This window comes from Plectropomus leopardus, chromosome 8 (genome assembly GCF_026936395.1).
Source record: "Plectropomus leopardus strain MGB_pleo_1.0 chromosome 8, ASM2693639v1, whole genome shotgun sequence".
Lineage (NCBI taxonomy): Eukaryota > Metazoa > Chordata > Actinopteri > Perciformes > Serranidae > Plectropomus > Plectropomus leopardus.
This window is the reverse complement of record NC_142183.1, coordinates 27,537,090-27,555,995: the sequence shown is the minus strand read 5'-3', so window position 1 is coordinate 27,555,995 and position 18,906 is coordinate 27,537,090. Positions and strand designations below refer to the sequence as shown.

Sequence of the window (18,906 nt, the reverse complement as noted above, 5' to 3'; positions counted from 1 at the left end):
AGCATCACTCATATAACCAGTGCTTGTAGACATGGTTATTCACTTTTAGGGGCCAAATCTCAGAAAATCTGTAAAAATGTATAATGTAAAATTAGTTAAAAAAACAAAAACCCTCTGACACGTAATCAGCAACGTATTTGGGTTTTCTCTCCGTTTTTCCTTTTCTTTTCTTTATCCAGAGGCATGTACTGAAGCAGTCAGTTAAGACTCCCCAAGGGGTCCCAAAGACAAATCTGACAGGTTGCGTCATGATTAAAAAGGTATGAAAGGAAAGAGAAAAAAAGTAATAAATCTGCCTCAAAAACATGATTTTCAGATTTATGTCAAAACCTAGCTTTTTTAAAAATGTGAAATAAATTGCAATAATTTCACCTCTTTATGCCTCTGAAAGGCATTCATATCAAACAGAAATGTCACATTTTGGGGGAATGACTTGCAATAATAGGTCTTTACATTGTTTAACCAAAAATGGGTCGAAAACTGAAAGATTCCATTAAAATACTCATAACAATTATAAAAAAAAACTTTGACACAAAGTCAGCTTTGTATTTTCCCCCCATTTTTCTCTTCATGTTTTATTACTTAAAGCATGCACAGAGACTGCAGCTCCCAAACTCTGTGTTGGGACCCCCCAAGAGGTCGCAAGATAAAGCTGAGTTGTTGTGATATGATTAATAAGATAGGAACGAGGAATAAAAAATAACATTCCTGCTAAAAAAACTACTAATTACTTTTTCTGTGCTTTGCTTTCTTTATTGTGACATGAATAATTTCACCTCTATTATTTCTAAAAAACTATTGAAATTCAAGAAGGGAACATTCCTCTTTGGTTGAATGCTTTCAACTCACAGAGGAGCCATTTCTTGGCTTTAAAGGGTCATGAGCAAAATAAGCTGGGATCCACTTCATTAATCAGTGTTGCAGAAAGACATTATTTATTTCAAAATGTAATAATCAGCATCTTTCTGTGGCAGGAAACTTTTAATTTGGAAACATGGTGATAGAAAATCTGGGGGGAAAGTTATCCTTTAAACAGATCTGTTGTTTTTTCTTTTTAATCAGTGTGATGTGATAAGTGTCTCAGGTGTTTTGAAAATTGGCTCCTCTCTTTGATTGGTTGTTACAGCCTGGGGCTTTAGAATAAAGATGTGTTGTTTCACATTGTGAATCTGATGCCTGACAATGGCCCTAAACCGAAACGTTGCGTCTCTAATAAACTGAGTGCCGATAATGTGTGGGAATTCAACCTTTTCTTTTATATTAATTCATTTTCCTGAGCACCTGTCTACCAGGTGTGCGTTAGATAACACTCAGTCTGAGAGTAATCTGGCTTAAAATTGAGTAACACTCTCCTGAAATGCCACCGTTTTTTAGCCAGCTTTTAAATGATTACTTTGGCAGTGCAACGTCTCCCTACATTCTGATTGATAACAAAAATATTCAAAATTTTTAAGGAAAATGCTAACCCCTTTGATTAGAATAATACCTCGCACATTTTGGCAGGGCTATATATCTTTGCGCAGTAAAAAATCATTAACACGTTATTATGTAAGGGAGCAGTGATATGAATGCACTGAAGTGAGACACTTATAACCGCGAAGAATGGGCAGTAAGCGATTGTGATCAGTCTGGTACAGCGAGACAGCAGTGATGGATGGAAAGTGGCCGGCATAGAGGCATGAAGGTCACACTCGCTGACAGTGTGTTTGTGTGTGTGTGTGTGTGTGTGTGTGTGTGTGTGTGTGTGTGTGTGTGTCTCAGTGTGTGTGTGAGACTGTTTAATCAATAGACAGGGGAGCTGGGGGTAAGACTAAAAATACATTGTGTCTGTGTGTGCGCGTGCATGTGTGTGTGCGCTCTCATTCATCAGTGGTGACAATACCATGTGGAGTATGCCACCGTGCCCGACAAATTCAGCCATCACACACACGCACACATTCACACGGAGCACCCCTGCAAAGGTGACACCAGCGCCCGTGAGCAACTTCACAGTCAAGGGCTCACCTATGTGTGTGTGATTGTGTGTGTGTGAAAACAGTCCACCTGGACTCTGACATGTCCTCGATCTTTCATCCATGTATCAAACCAGCCTTTCCTCGCCTTACTAACCACAATTTTTCTGTCTCTTTCTGTGCATTTTCTGTCCTCTGAGACTTCTCTTTTTATCCATTCTTTTCTTGTCATCCTCCCTTCTTGTCCTCCACTCCGTCCTGTCCTCTCTCTGTCACACTCCCTCTGTTCTCCGCTCGCTGTGATCAATTAGGAGACATTAGTCCCACAGATATTCCAGGTGACAGAACCTCAGGAGGCCACGCTCTCCTTCATCTCTCCTCCTTATGCCTCCCCTCAGTTTCTCCTCTCCACACCAGGCTGTCTTGTCACTCCTGCTCCTCCTCCCCGTCAGCTCCACTTCTTTTCTCGCCAGTGCAAACAACAGACCTCGCTCCTCTCCCGTTCCCCCCTCTCTTCAATCTCGCTCTCTCATCCCTTTCGACGCCAACAGTGACATATCAGCTTCAGCCCTCCTCTCCTCCGTCTCTCCAGTCATCTATCCTCCTTTTCCTCTCCGCTTTATGTTCGGGCTGCATGCTGACAGTGACGCATCTCCCTTCTTCCCCTCTGCCCTCTCTGCTCCAACTCTATTCCACCCCTCTCTTTTCTCCTCTCCCCTCACCTTCCTCTATCTCACTCTCTCCAGGTTGCCGTTCACAATGACGGACCTGTCTTCCCTCCTGTATGCCAACCGTTCACCTGTATCCTAGCAACCACCTCTCCTTTGGCTCTGGTGTTCCATGCGGAGCAAGCAAACAAGACGCCGGGGGAATGAAGAACAAGCACTCTCGTTTATCCTCCTCCCTCCATCCATTCAGTCATTCCTTCACATGTTAAGACGAGGCCATACTCCGCTGGAGTTGGGGGCCAAACGCTTTAACTGCAACTGCCTGCCCTCACATACAAAATAAACTCTCTCCAACTCATACAGACACACATTTATGTACAGAAATGCACACTGCTGCACATGTCTGTGCCATGTTATCTCTCCCCCATGACTCCTTTTAAACAGTGGGACACAGTGAAAGGGCTTCAAAGAGATATCATCTACCGTGCTCCTGAAGCATGCTGAGTCCAGTCTTTCTAAAAGGTTCTCAGTGTGCGTGCATACGTGTGTGTGTTTCTGCAAGATCGCCAAGCAATTTCTGAAGCTTTATTTATGGCCTTGAGAAGCACAGTAGAAATAAAAATCGTTTGAAGGCCTGTGCGCCCTCAAAGCCTTGCAATCAGACACACACATTGTTGCACACACATCTTGTAGATAGAGAAGGAGCGCTCACACACACGCACGCAAACACGCACAAAAAGAAAAGTGCTGTTCAGGCACATGTGTCCTGGTGTAATTTATGAGTGGGCTCCTGGGCGGACGCCTCAGAGGGGTCCTCTTCACGCTGCATGGCTCTGGGTGCTCGGTACAATCCCCCCAGTGAGTGCTGGGCTCTCTCTCTCTCTCTCTCTCTCTCTCTTTCTCTCTCTCTCACACACACACACACACACACACACACACACACACACAGTCACAACACACAAACAAGGTACTACAAAATCCCCCTTATGAGCTGTGAACTCTTCCGACTGAAACTCGCTGCACGATTAACGCTACAAAAAGCTAGGTAAACACAAGGGTTTCAGGCTTGGCAGCACTGCTACAGCTCTGTTCAGCACAGACAAAAACACCAGAGCAAAACATTCCCTTACAACAGCTGAAAAAGGGGCCCCACAGTTAGCAAAAGTAATACTGTAATAACAATAAAGCATCATTTCAGCCTTGTTCAGCTTACCGAATTATAGCCACTTGCACAATTAAGTGTGGTGGTAAAGCACTGATGTTTGGCATATAATAAAACAGAAACTGGAGCTCAAAGGAAAACTTATTAACAACTCATGCTCCTCGCTCACTGAATCCCATTCAAAAAATGCAACATTACACAGTACAGTGTATTCACCCTGTGTCAGGAGAGCGGTCTCTTTTAGCGATAAATGCTCCTATAAATGAAGTAATTTCTCAGTGTGGCTAACAAGCTAATGCTAACAATTATTAAGACAGACAGGCAATGCTGTTAACAAGTTGTATGTATCTGGCAAGTACCCAGATGGCACACTAACACTGATGTAGTGGTGAAAAAAAAAAAGTCAAGCAATTATGTTCTCAGGAATAGACACATTTGTGAATTATTTTCCTCATTAGTTTCTTATCAGCTTATTAACAATTACATTTTCTCTGATGAAAACAAATATTTCTGTCATAACAGCCCTAAGTGAGCCCCTTACGCTGCTAATAAAACAAGATGGAGGGTTTCGGTAAGTTTCTATGCTCCACCACATCCCTGCCCTCAAGTATCAGCGGGGAGGGAGGTCTTCCTCCCTCTCCCCGGCTTCTGTTTCGGAGCTCCATATGTGGCTGTCCAGCGCAGTGTGAAAGCTCAAGAGACGATGGATCTGTCTGTGTGCCCCAGGCTAGGGGCCTTGATCTGTTCTGGAGGACACACACACCATTCTCAAGGGCACTCCGAGGGGGTACACAGAGCACACACACACAGATTTGAACACGCACGCACAGACTTGAGTGCACATATGCAATTTGGACACATCCAGGCGAGCGAGCGGAGGTGCATCAAGCCCACGGACACACACATACACACTCAGAGTGGACGGGTAGATGGATGGTGATGTATATATAAATATATATATATTTATAAATAATGTAAAATTATATTAATAATGTATGTAGAGGAGATAAGGGGGTTGTTCTTTCTGCTGATGCCACTGTTCTCTCAGATTCCCCATCTGTTGACTCTGGTCTCTGGGGTAAGAGGCCAATCAAGGGCTCAGTGACACATCTGCCTCCTCACATACACACACTCACTTAAAGAGACACACGATCAAACATACATTTTCTCTACTTCCACTTTCTATTGTATGTCTCATGCACGCATACAGACTCACACACGGGTCGGCACTCTCCCGTCCAGCAAATGAGGTCAAGAGGGGATAAAATCCACACCCACACACACTCCCCCACACACTCAAAGAAATGCTCTCTCTCCCTTCCTGACAGATTCACCAGTCGACAGCCATCAGCATCTCCTCCTGAGGTGCTCGGTAAGTGCTCTCCTCTGAGTATCTGCCATTCCTTTAAGTATGACTATCGCACGTTGGCTTCAGATCACTAAAAAACATCCACTTCTCTGCTGGGTGTGTTAGGGGGATTCCTATCTTAACTGATACCTGCTCGCAGAAACAGCCCCTGTATGCCATGGTGTATGTATCTTCCTGCATTTCTGACCGGCTGTTTAGTGATACAGAGTGGAGGCCAGGGCTCCTGCTGAGTCTGATTTTGACAGTGCAGCACGAGGCTAAAGTGACAAAGCTCACACCTCGAGAATCTGCTTTGTGTTTACAACGGGCCGTTAGCCTGACACTTAGTTTTTCCGCCGTGGTCTGAGATGAATACAAATAAGAGCAAAGTTCATGTATTATGGGTCAGGGCGAAACAAACAGGGCTAACCAAGCTGAACTAAAAGAGATATTTATGTGTGATTAAGCATGTGGGCATCCAGAGGTAGTTCTAGTTTCTTGGACATTTTTAAAGGGAAACTTGGGCATTTTTTAACCCAGAACCTATTATCTCACATTTCTGTGTCTAAATGACTAATGGAGACAACAGTTTTTGGAACTGGTCCAGTATTGAGAGAGACCACTCCAGCCAGCAATGTAATCCCTCCGGGCAATTGTGCCCCATCAGTTTCCGTCCACTTAAAGTGCTTGTTTTTACAACTGACAGTCTCAGATTGTCATTATAAGTGTCTGACAAGAATATGGAAAGGATGCCACAGGGACATGAGATGTTTTTCTACATCTTCCAGTTGTTAAAGCCCCTTTCCCACTGCACAAAAAAACTGCAAACACCTGCTAAAATCTGGCATATGTATTTATAGAGAATGGTTGCAATCCACACTAACTCCCAGGACAAATGACTCTGTCATAGTCATGGGTATTTATCAACTCCAGCTCCAATCAGCTCAGAATGGCAGAGAATGAAATACAACACCCAGGTGGACTTTGATGATTGGCCGCCACCAAATACTGTCCATCTCCGTCCAAGTGGTACATGAAGATCATTCAAAACAGAGTCTGAACCAAGTTTGAAAGAGACTGAATTAGTAAGAGATATAAAAAAAGAAGTAACCACTGTAACATTTTCACTGGCCTCCATGCTGCTTTCTACCATTTGCCAACTTGTCCTCTGGCCTGTCTGTGATGTCGAAAGTTACACAGTTCAGTGAAAAAAGACAGAGCAGAGCATTGTACATGGCTCTGGTCTATTGAAAGTGGGAGAGCAGTCTATCGCCTACTTTTAGCGGGTGTTCCCACAGTTAAAAACTTAGCATTGCATATTGTTATAATATAAAGGCAAATTTTGGTGGAAAAGGTGTATTAGTATGGTTAACCAAGTCTTGCTCTACGAGAGGTCTCATTTTAAAATCTTGTAGACTTTATCATATCATTGAAATCAGCTTAATATTCACTTATGAAAACCTTTTAGATAACACTAAGCTATGCTTTCTGTACTCCAACACAATCTCACAATCCTGGCACTCCTTGCTCTAGCTCTCACTAACACTGTCACAGTTTTCCTGCAAGTCACCTCTAGTGGCCTTATTCACAAACTTGGTCACAATAGCAAACAGACAAGCGAAAGGTAAGGAAATATGTTTCATTTTCCTGTAGGGTCCTTTTCCATAACGTTGTCGAACACTTAAAATAATCAGAGCCTTTCATACCCCTTTTTTACCAACACAGAAACCATTTGGTTCCGGTTCCTGCACCTAATTTTGAACTTTTCAGAGCATTTCAACCAAAAATCAGTTGGTTCAGAACTTAAAAAGTTGGCCCTCAGCCAAAACATAGCAGATATTTCTTGACCTGAAGTGCGACTCGAGGCGTCATCAGTGGTTATATCATATTCTACAGGTTGCAAAGAAGGATGGAGAAGTCCACAATGCAGAAGTTGGTTGAATCATTTGACAAAAAAAGTGTCTGCAGTGGTCTCAGTTGGCCCATGCTTGTTTTGGGGGTAACAAATATCTGTAATAGCAGCGGAAAAGTTCACAGGTGATCAATGTTATTCATGATTTTGCTACGGCTGTTTACTTTTGTCATGCACTGTGCAACACTCTCCGCTGATGACACATCCTTGATTACAATGGTTCTGCGCAAAAGTGTCAGAAACATGGGCCAACAACAAGATAGCATCACGGTTCCAAGAATCTTGAATGAAACCATTTCAAGAGCCAGAGTTAATTTGGTGGAAAGAGAATATCATTGGCAAAAACAAGCACTTTTAATGGAGGTAAATTGACGGTGCACAATAGCCCGTAGGGATTACATTGCAGTCTGTCTGCTGCTGCTCTCAATACTGGACCAATATTAAAAAAAATACAGTCTCTTATAGTCAATTAGACACAAAAACATGGGAAAGTAGGATCCAGGTTAATAAATACCAAAGTTTCCCTGTAATTCCTCATCCAAAGAAATCCTCTATGGTGTAATTAATCCTCATCATGAATAACACTTTGTGCGTGATCACTTACCTATGAAGTAGGACAGTAGGATGGCCAGCAGGGCAGCAGCTGCGATGGCGCTCACTGCGGCACATTTCCAGCTGCAGTACTTGGACGGCTTCTTTAGCTTGAAGGCTGAGCGGGAGAAGGTGTTTCTGGGTAGCAAGCGAGGGGGCGGAGAGTAAACTGTTCCCGAGGTCAGAGGGTAACCAGGGGAGGAGCTACTGAACAGAGGGGTGGTACCTGATGACGTCTTGAACAAGAAGTGCCTGATGAAGAAAAAACACAAGAGTAAAAAGGTCATTCCACAGGTGGAAAAAGACGAAGCAAATGTTATTAGTCACTGAAACAAGTGGTTTGAAAAAGCTCTGGTAGTGAGGTAAACATGAGGCGGACAACCAATCAGAGTCCAAATGACAGGGTCACATATGTGCAAGCTTCTGTCCAATTTCTGTTTCCGATGAAACCTTCCTGCCATATGGGTTTGAACATCCTTGAACTGATTGTGTCTTCAATTCAGTCCGTTCCAGTCCAAGGTCTCTTTTTAACCTCCACCTGCTCTACTCTTTTTTTTTCTTTCCATTCCCTCGCTTCGCCTCACCCCACTTACGATGTGCCTCGTTTCTGCACTCAATGGCTTCGGAGCATCACTGCTGTCCCCCCTTTCCTGTCCTCGTTGCCCTAGTGAGGTCAGGGCTCAGAGAGAGGAAAAAGAGGGATTTGAACCATCATTCCTTTGCTCATATTACCCATTATCCTCTGATGTCGCTGCACCTGCTCACCCAGCGCATTGCCTTTGCGACTCTCCCTCCCCTCCCCTTTCCATTTTTCCGTGCTATAATTTTTCTTCACCCTATTGCTACTTCACTCCTTCTCACATATATTTATACATCTCCCCGTTCTTCAGCATCTCCTTTTCTTCCTCTTCTTTCTTTCCTTGCTCTTGGACTTCTTTTCTGATCCAACCTTGTTAGGGAACATTGTTGCCATGGTAAGAAAATGAAACACAGCTCTTAAGGAACTTTTCAAGGACACAATAAGAAAAACTTTTGTAACACCTTTATGACATCTTTCGTAACACACACAGGGAGCGAGGAGCTGGCCCTACACACACTCCAGGTGGTACGACAGAAGAAAACCCTCAGGTGAGAGTGACAGATCTGAGGAGGTGAGGTCACTCTACTGCCTCAAAGATGACTGGGGAGTTTTTGTCTGCTTGTCTTTTTGGAATTTGCTCGTTTGTGTGTTTGTGAGTGTGAGTGTAAGCGTATGTGTGTGGTGTGTGTGGCGTGTGTGTAGGTGCACATGCTCTGGTGCTCTGTGAGTGTCTTATCTTTAAAGTGAGGACATTTCTGCACAGACAGGACATTTTCTCTGGTTTTACTTCTTTAAAAGAGTGTCTCAATGTCGCAGCTTTGTCTAGAATTTCATGGTTATGATATCATACTCTCAAAAGCAATTGTTGAGATCTTGGGGCACATCAACATTCCTACAACATGGTCTGAAGGTGCAAACAATGCACGCCCATAATGCCGGTAATTATAATTCATTGCAAAAAAGTAGGTCTAATTGCAACAATGACATATGTCCTGATTTAAAAAACCTGAGTAAAAGCAAAAAACAAAGACAGATAAATCACTTGACAAGTCATTATTGCATCAAAAACAGCAGCATGGGTAGGCTAACTCTATCTACTACTAGCCAGCCACCAATGACAGATAGCTCATGTTAATGTCACACATATCCAATGGTTTAATGGTTTTAAAAAGCATTATTTAGGTTGATAAATCTTGGATACAATAATAATGTTACCACACTGACATTGTCAAGGGCTCACTGATGTCATGTTCATAAAGTTTACTATTTATGGCTGTCTTTAAGCTAACATTAGCTCAAACATTAGCGGGCTAAATCACATTAACACTTGCCTGAACGTACGGTTTTTGCACTGCCTCAAACATCCAGTAATGTTGAAAGTCCATCAAGATGTCTCTTTCTCTGATTTCTGAGCCACATTTTTCAAGTTTGTCAACTATAGTCAATGGGTTATCTCCAGTGCTGAAAAGTGAAGCCAGTGAGAAAGTGCGTACTCTCTAACGGCCAGCAGGGAGTGACTCCACTAGTTGTAAAAATAAATCTGATTGTAAACAAATCTACAAGAAAATGACACTACTTCTCACCTAAAAAAATTACCTCATGAAACCTTTTCCCCAATGAATTGTTCTCAATAGCTGGTTTCATGTCTTCATCAGCACATAATGTTTATTTTATAAATTATCATACCATTTAGAGCACAATAAAGCAGGGTATGCTTGAGGGCAAGGCTACTTTGTAACTGGCAAGTCACTACCAAGGCAGTGTCCTCAGGTTCTCTGTTAGACCTCAGTCAAAACCAAGGTGGCAATGGCTAAAATGGCAGTCCACAAACCAATGGTTGATGTCAAGGGGGCTACGTCCACCTCTTTTATATAGTCTGTGACTGAGGCATGCTTTTATTCCTGAATGTGACAATCTTCATTTTTATCAAATTGCTGGTATGTATGTCAAAATCCACATTTTACTACCTTGAATTGACTCTGGTCAATAAAAAAAAAGTGCTAACTTGCTGTAATCTTTTATATGGTATAACTTTTTTTGATGATGAAACTTCTGATTTACACCCTTATAAATTGCTGCAATTTGACACTAAAGTCACCAGATTATTGACTTCAGCCTTCCCCAGGCAATTGACTCACATATAGAGTCCTAGAAAGCAGTAATGCAAACAGGTGTGTGTGTGTGTGTGTGTGTGTGTGTGTGTGTGTGTGTGTGTGTGTGTGCAAAAATGTGTGTCAGTGCTTTGTTCTTGTGTCTAGCTCACTGTCTCTTTTATTCAGACTAGGCTAGTAGGACCAGTAATTATGAGTGCTTTTTAGAATAATGCTTAACTGCACTTTGCTGTGCGGTATCCTGTCCTTTTGATGTCTTTAATAATTGCTGTTTCATAACAGCGTGTCTGTACACGTGTCTTCTCTTCAAAAAAACAGTTGGTGCAAAACAGGTGATGTGCTCAGAGCATAAAGATTTGGTTTGGGAGCACCGCGCCACTCTCTATCAATTATTCAGCCAGCCTGTGTTCTGTCTCTCTCTTACTCTCTCATCATCTCTTGCTACTGATTGTTGGATTGGTATCCTGCTGGACTCCCCCCCACCCTCCACCTCTTCTTTCCCCCTTCCTCCCCCTTTTACCTGTCAGGTGCGCTGCATGACACCAAGGAAAACCAGGGAAAAAGAAGAAACGGGGAAAAAAAAAACCTCTAGACACACAGAGGCTGAGTGAGAGCGAGGAGATGGCACGCAAAAGAAATATGAGGTTATTGTCTAAAAATACCAGCCTCTCAGTGTCACAGCCATCAATTTTAATATGCAGGCATAAATCTACACGCTCCCAAATGCAAGATCGCGCATGGCACTTGCGTGTATACGCACAAATACACACACACACACTTCAAGGTCAACCAGCATGTGTCTTTGCTTCGACTCATTTTCACAGTCACTCTGTGATGGCAAGGCCAACGGTAATTAATTACGATACCCCTAATGTGCGTGAGAAGGCAGGGAGGGGGGTGAGTCGGTCAATTACTTGCATTCCGCGCGGCACAATGTATACGATTTAATGTGCTGGTATGCATTTGAGCGCAGGCACTGAATGTATTTCATTTTCTGGCTTTGTTGTTTGTGTGCAGAAGCTCCACTGTGTGCTTGGTGTGGGATGGAAATATGTCTATGGGCCATACTAATTACGAGTAGGAATGGAAAGTGTCTAATGTGCTCTGGGGAGGTAATTGACATTGATTTATGTTGCGGAGGACTATGGAGGGGTTCTATCATAGCAGGCAGCCGGCAATCACAATTCTGTATCATTAGTCTTGGGTGTGTGTTTGCTTGTATGTGTGTCTGTGTAGTTATGTGTGAATGCTGTGCGATTTTTGACAGTGGTCCAGCATGAGAACGTCACACATAATTAGAGAGCTGACAGAGACCCCCCCTCCTCTTTCTTCTTTTTCCTGAGCTGCCAGCACCCCCCCCCCCTCCACCCCCACCCTCCAAGTCTAACCATTGCTACCTTGCTGTCATGCAACACACATGCAACACACATACATGCAGAACAAGCAAGCACTAACTCACACACTGACAAACATTAGCACAGACTCAGACATAGCGCCCACTCACATAAAAAAAAATTAATGTGGGTTTTCTTTCATGAGATTGCCCCATATGTGCGACTAAACATTTAATTTGCATCCTCATGGAGCAAAGAGTGACATAAGAGAAGGATGGAGAGGGAGGCTATAGATTAGAAGACAGACAGAGAGAAAGGGAGGATGTGTTTTCACTCCATTCTAACCCTGTTCCCCATTGAGAGAAAAAAGGACCTGGACAATTAACCACAGAACAGAGAGCATGCTGGGTAATTAGCAGGAAGTCAAAGCTCGCATTCCCCTTGAGTGAACGGACACACGCCTTTTTTTTGTGAGCACACGCGCACACACGCTTCATCTTCTCAGCTCTCACAAACATGTGGTTGCTCAGGATAGCACTCTGAGAATAATCATCAGAGGTAGAGAACAATTAGCGGAGGTCGACTCGGTATGGGGGTGACTGAAAAACGGTCAGATCTGAGAATGAAACAAAAGGGCTCCGGGAGCGGAGGATGCTCAAGGGTGGCGTCATGAGAATTGTTCCCTGCCACAATTGTAGGAAACAACAATCGGCAGATGGATGCAGTATAATGGGCATTCATTTGCTGAGTGTTGCTTTGAAGGAGGACATGGAACAGTTCTGAGTCTGAGTGATATGTGTAGAAAGCAAAAATATACAAAGCATCATCAAGTGTTCAACTATCCAGAGATGTCATAACGAATTTCTTTACATCAAAGAAATAGTGAACCCAGGCACCTGATTTTGATGTTATCAGCGCATTGAATGTCTAGAGGGGGGTCTGCCAACCAACTAGTAGGTCTAAAGGTCATTATCAGCCCATTAACAAACTGTTTGCATATGTTATGAAACAGTTGCTGTGATAAGGCGTTTGAATAGCTGTTTGCATATTCAAAATTGTCATAGAGTCATTTTGTTAGGTTTTAGAGGCAAAAATAAGTGGTTTGGTTTAGGAAAATATATCATGGTATGTCAGTTAAAATGAATCAGTGCTGACTTTTGGTTTCACATGGGACACAAACCCCGCTCTCCTGGAGTTAAGTCCTGTACCCTCAGTCCTTCCCATTACGGACTTCTCTTTGGAGTATGCCACCCGACTTCCTCTTTTGCCCTCGTCATAGCCTAATTATTATGGCCACAAGAGGTTGACATCTAACAATAAACATAAAATTAATTTCATCTGCCATAACTGCCCTCTGAACCATGTAGAAGGTATTGCAGGCCCCTTCTAAACAACATTTACAATACTATTGATAATGGCCATTTAATGGCCTGATAACAGCTGAACCTGCCTACCCACATGACAACTTGTTTTACTACTGTATTTATTTTATTTTTTTGTGAGGATTCCCCCACATCAACTGCTCATCACAGACAATACCTCTGCTAACATCAAAGGAAGTTTTTATATTTTTATGAATTATTATATAAGCCTTTTTAAGCTTACGAGAAAATGAGTAGGAGTGCCACATCCCATGGCAAAGGGCCACAAATTTAATGAGGCGATTGTTCATCATCAAGTAGATGAGATGTATCAGGGGGATCTGTCTGATTAAACCCAGCAAGTGACTGATAGATTGATCACATTTCAAGTTCACTTTGCATTAATTAACCAGAGTAGCACATTGTAATGTTGGCTGAAGTTAGTTTGATAATCACCAGTTGGAACAAATGAGAATGAAATTAAAGAAATTAGTCCTACCATCATATTATCAAGCTGGACTTGTATCATAAATGACTGTGATGGAAAGTTGCGTTGGGAAAACTGTGTTTCTTTGTTGTATTTTGGGAATTTTGGATTGCTGTGCCACTTGTACACACCTGTAAATCAACTTAAGTTGTGTGGATAGCTCAAAGAGTGTAGTTCTGTGTGATACTACCTCTGCTCATTCAGGCTTGTGTACCCTAAAGTGTCTGTTATGACTTCATCAAAAGCAACAAATTGCAGGTTACAATTGCAAGACCGGAAAAAGATGTATAACTTCAGTTTTAACTCCCCAAAATGAAATTTAGTTGCGAAAACATTCTAACCACAAGGTCAGTTTAGTAGCTGTACTGGAGCTTGGAAGTAATCCAACATTGAGTCCATTTTATAAATGGAACTTATAGTGAGATTGTTTTCTCAACTACTGTTTCTAAGGTCAACAAAAACTTTGAATGTTAAACTATTTAGCTGTAAAAGTTGGTCTGGCCTGTGAGTGGTGCCTGGTGCTTCATCTGACTGGTTCCAACGCAAACCTTCTCATTTTACAGCTAAACAGTACACTAAAATCTGTCTCTGGAAACATTCAAGGTGAGAAATAAGCAATGCAGTATCACAGTCTAAATTCATATTTGACCAGCGCTGCCCAGTTTGACTGCAGTTCATGAGAAGTGACTGACATGACTGACAGCTGCATTAGAGATTTCTGGGCTCAGTTTTTGTCCACATGCCAAAAGGCCATTAGAAGCAATTCAAGAGTGCAGAGAAGTATGATTTTTTTCACAGATCATCTGTTGCATATACTACTGCATGGATATAGTGACAGTTCAGCAAATATGACAAAAAGTTATATAAAAAAATCTAACTGAAGCTTTAAGAGTTTTTATCTATATTGCTGACAACATTTATGTTATTGATAACTTCCTTCATATGCAATATGAATATGTCAGCAAGTCAAATACGTTTTGTGTTACTATACCGTTTAAAATTTATACCTAAAATAGCTGAAAACACAGTTAAAAGGAGCTTATTTTGTTTTGGGTTAGTGGCTCTGCATAATAATACTGGATATTATGTTTAGAATATATACTGTATGATTCCAAAATCATATCACTGATAAACCCTGCATGATATTATGTGGTTCTTATATGCATATTATAGTTGTGGTTACAGGGCTGGGCATGACTCTTTTCTCTGTAGCCAACTCTGTCTTCTTCCCCTCCACCCCCTGTGGCTCCCACAGGTAGCATCTTTGAATCTGTCCCAGCAGCAATGCATTTGAAAGTAACCTATAGTGCCCCCCTCAATGCCACCCCACCCTCCACTGCTCCTTCTAGATAAATTGAGATGCTGCAACCCTCTCAGTGATCTTATTTCTCCCCTAGAGCTGTTGCCCACAGTGAAGGGAGCAAGGGGTGCAGGGGAATGTCCTGAGATCACAGAGAGAGATTGAAACTGGCATCAGCTTGCCAAGAGGCACCAAGGGACATATTGGAAATCAGGTGCTTTCTCGCAAAATGCTGCGACACATGTACACAGATGTGCACTTGCATGCTCACAGAGACATGCTTTTTTTTTTTTTTTGTCCGTTCCTTGCTCGCACACACACGCATATATATATATATATATATATATATATATATATATATATATATATATATATATATATATATATATATATATATATATATATATATATAAACACACACATACACAGTGGCACCAGCCATCTATAGTCATTTATCTCACACTGGTAAATGTATCCATGTTCTAGGGGCCCCAATCTCCTTCCTCTGCCTTTCTATCTTCTCTCACACACACTCCCCAAAACAATCTCCTTCAATCACCACCTCTCTCCATTTCTCTCCCTTTCTCCCCCTCTTTATCTCTCCCTCCACTACCGTAAACCATTCCTTTCCATTTCCCCCCTCTCCCGATTTATATTTCTCTGCTATATCAACCCCCCACCCCCCCCTCATCTATTCCTGTCTCCCTCTTTCTCTGCCAGTCATCCAGGCCCTGGGGTGTTCTTAGGTGATCAATCTTCATCCTCTCAGCGCTGTCACACTATCGGGTCAAGCCAAAACACACACACATGTGTGCACACACACTATACTATAACGAGTGGACAACAAATGCCAAAATTTACATATGATTACAGCGGGGAGGAGTCCCAGTCACAGAGAACACACATGCTTGGATGCAAACATACACACAAATGCGCACAATCATGCACTCCCTCCCTCACATGTGCTCATCATCTCCTAGCTGCTGGTTTTAATGAGATGGAGGACGGGCTCTGCCAGCTTGGGGATGGTGTGACTCTCTGGCTCTGCCCGGCTGGCTCTGACCCAGTCACAAGCTCCAGCAGCTCCAGCCAGCCCACCCAGTCTCCGCCATTGCCAGACCCAGAGAGGAGGGCCCAATCTGGGCTGGAGGGTGGAGCTGGAAACTCAGTCGGCCGCTCTGGGCTCCATTCACTGCGACAGGCTCTGAGCCATGCCCAACCCCACCACCTGAACATGACCAAATACTGGCACTGCAGAAGGCTCGACAGCGTGTGTGAGCGTGTGTGTCGCTTCGTTTAAATCTGTAAAGATGGCAATCACAACATACTTTCTGAAAAGAGGATTTATAACTTTATTCTTGTAATCTGGACCTCACCAAAGATCAGTGCATCATTTGCAACAACAAAATTAACAAATACGTCCTCTCTCCACAAACTATGTTATGGCTGCACAGGTCTAGATAAACAATTGTAACTGGAAATAGCTTCTATTTCAAGCTGTAGGTATTCTTGTTCACCACCACACTTCTTCTTATCCATCATGCATACCGGCGTGATGCATCAGCACAGGTTGAGCATAGACCTGAGACCAGTGGGGCTGAATTAAACATGGCCAGGCCTCATAAATACTGCACAGGGCCGGCACTCTGGGGAGCTTATCTGGGACCATCAGAGCTGGAAGCCCCAGCGCCCAGCAGGAGAAACACAACTACAGCTTGCAGAGTAAATGCTCAGAGAGCGAGCGTGCGCATGCTAGCAAGCATGTAGGCAGTGTCCTTCTCACTGCATGGCTCATGAATAGTAATACCCTGCATGAATGCTCTGTTTGCCTGGTAAGTGTTCTTTGTGTACTGGCAAAAGCGCATGTGTAGGGTGTGCAAAATGGTTTGTATTTTCTGCTCCCTCACTTCAGGGTGCATGCCATGCATAATAGCTTTGACACATGGCAGATTTTTCTATGTGTTGCACCGGGAAACAAGGTAGAGAATGCGTTTGAGCAGCACACTTTTTAATCAGAGGCCAAGAGTCATTTTCATTTTGTTTAGGTGGTTCATATATTGGTTTTGAATGATGGAGGGGAGTGGTGACACACTGTGCAAGATATTCTGCTGTACTGTGTTTTCTCATCCATTGAATGGACCCATAACAAATGATACTATGTGCAAAAATATATATATATGCTGGTTCATTTGCACGTCTTTTATCTTTTGCTATTATTACCAGTCTCCGGACCTCTATGCATCACATATCGCTGCCCTGGATGACTAATGTATGAGAGGAAATCAGAACACTGCACTGTATCAGGCATTTACTTCATTTGTTGTGGTAAGACTGTTGAAAATACAAACTCGCTGGGGTAAAACAATCAGTAGAAAAAAAAATTGTGTTCAATGGGTGTTAAGAGCCCTGTCACACCTTAATTTACAACGGCAAAATTTTAACAATGTTTGGTAATTCTAATGGAATTTGCATGATAAGTGGGTTTGATTGCAGAGGAAAGTAAATATGTGTGCACTTGAAAGCATTGTAGAGTGTAACTGTGGTAAACTTTTATACAGATTTTGTGCAGTTGACCAACTGTAAGTCAATTAAAACTTTTTTGGGTCTATTTTACCTGATTCTTCATTTGTGTTTAGTGAGTAAAGCATGGTGTACTAGAGTAGAGTAGTGCAAGGTGTTAAATGGACTTGCATTGAAGCTCACAATGGTCTGCGCTTCACCGTGTGAGCATTCTCAATGTTGGTTGTTTACCAAATGGAAACTATCTTGACAGCTGACCTTTGAAGTAATAGAGCCATAGAGCCCAAATTGGAGCTTTCATTTTAACTGTGTCGTACCAAAACCTGTCTCTAAAGGAGCATAAACTGCTCATCAAAAGAGACATGATTTGCGGTCAGTCCTAAGGCAGGAGTCAAAAGTATAAATGCATCTTTAATAAAATTTTATACTGTTATAAACTCACAGTGACAGCTTAGCTAAGCAGTCTAATTTGGCATCATTGTGCAAAATCCCATAATAAACTTTAAGCATATCGTAATTTTAGTGGTCTAAAAGAACACTTGACTTTGGGACCTCCTACTGGCTCTGTATTCAGGCATTAGGAAATCTAACCTGTGACAGGATACCTTGGCCAATCAAAGGTCATTACTTAAAGAGACCATTCAGTTTTGTCACTGACTGCTTGTTAATTCTCAAACTGGGGAGCACTGATCACATATGAAGCATTTGTTACTGCAATGCCTAATCACCCACCGTCACCTGAACAGACTTTAGCAGAACTCGCCACTGTCTGTGTGGTAGAGAGAGTGTGAAAGAGAGGGGAGAGAAGATGGAAAAGGGACTATTGCAAGCAATTTTTTTGCAAGTCATTAATAACTTGGAACCCTGCAGGTCTAGCCTCATCACTATATGCAATGTAAGTGCTTCACTACAGTTGGTAGCTGTGGATAATTCATTTTATTTCAATTCAGTTTAATCTATAAAAAACCTAAAATCACAAATTCCGATTTACCTTAAAGTAAATTAAAATTATTTTAAAACAAATATAAACTGAAAGAAGAGCAACTGAGGGGGAATCCCTGTCCCAGGTAAGACAGACGTGCAAAAGTTGTGTGTACAGAATAGATACCAGCCATCCACAGTTTATCTCACTTGTTACTTTCTCTCATCATACTGCCAATTTTATTGCTTGACGTAGGGGTCAAAGACTGCACTGACCACACTGGCCACATTCGTGTGTGAAACTTGCCACCTTCTTGAAATTTTATCCACCATTTTAGTGGTGAAAATAACAAACAAAAAATCAAAGCATTTGAATACCGATTTAAACATCGATTGCCGTGGCAATGACTGAAGCTTTGAAGCTTTGAAGCATTAGGGTCAGCCCTCATGACCATGCACCAACTCCAGTTTTTTGCTAGTTTACTAAGAAGATTGGCTTCCTTTTGATGAGTTTCTTAACATCCTTACTGTAGCAAAAGTGAGTAAAAAGGGTCAGGGGTATCAGGGTGACATCTGCCTCAGCTCTCTCATAGCGTTTCTCTCTGACTCCATCATTCTTTGTTCACAGGAATGCTGTTGAAGCAGCGTCGCTCTGACCT

The 18,906-nt window shown here is 42.4% G+C and overlaps 1 protein-coding gene across 13 annotated transcripts in view; it reads right to left on the bottom strand.

The window, feature by feature from the left end:
* Positions 1–18,906, bottom strand: part of tenm2a (teneurin transmembrane protein 2a) — a 260,523-nt gene that overhangs the window by 51,744 nt on the left and 189,873 nt on the right. For all 13 annotated transcript variants that reach the window (XM_088081291.1, XM_088081292.1, XM_088081301.1 and 10 more), the window contains one exon: positions 7,647–7,885. In XM_088081291.1, coding sequence (XP_087937417.1) covers positions 7,647–7,885 — 239 coding nt within the window. The remainder of the gene's footprint in view (positions 1–7,646; positions 7,886–18,906) is intronic.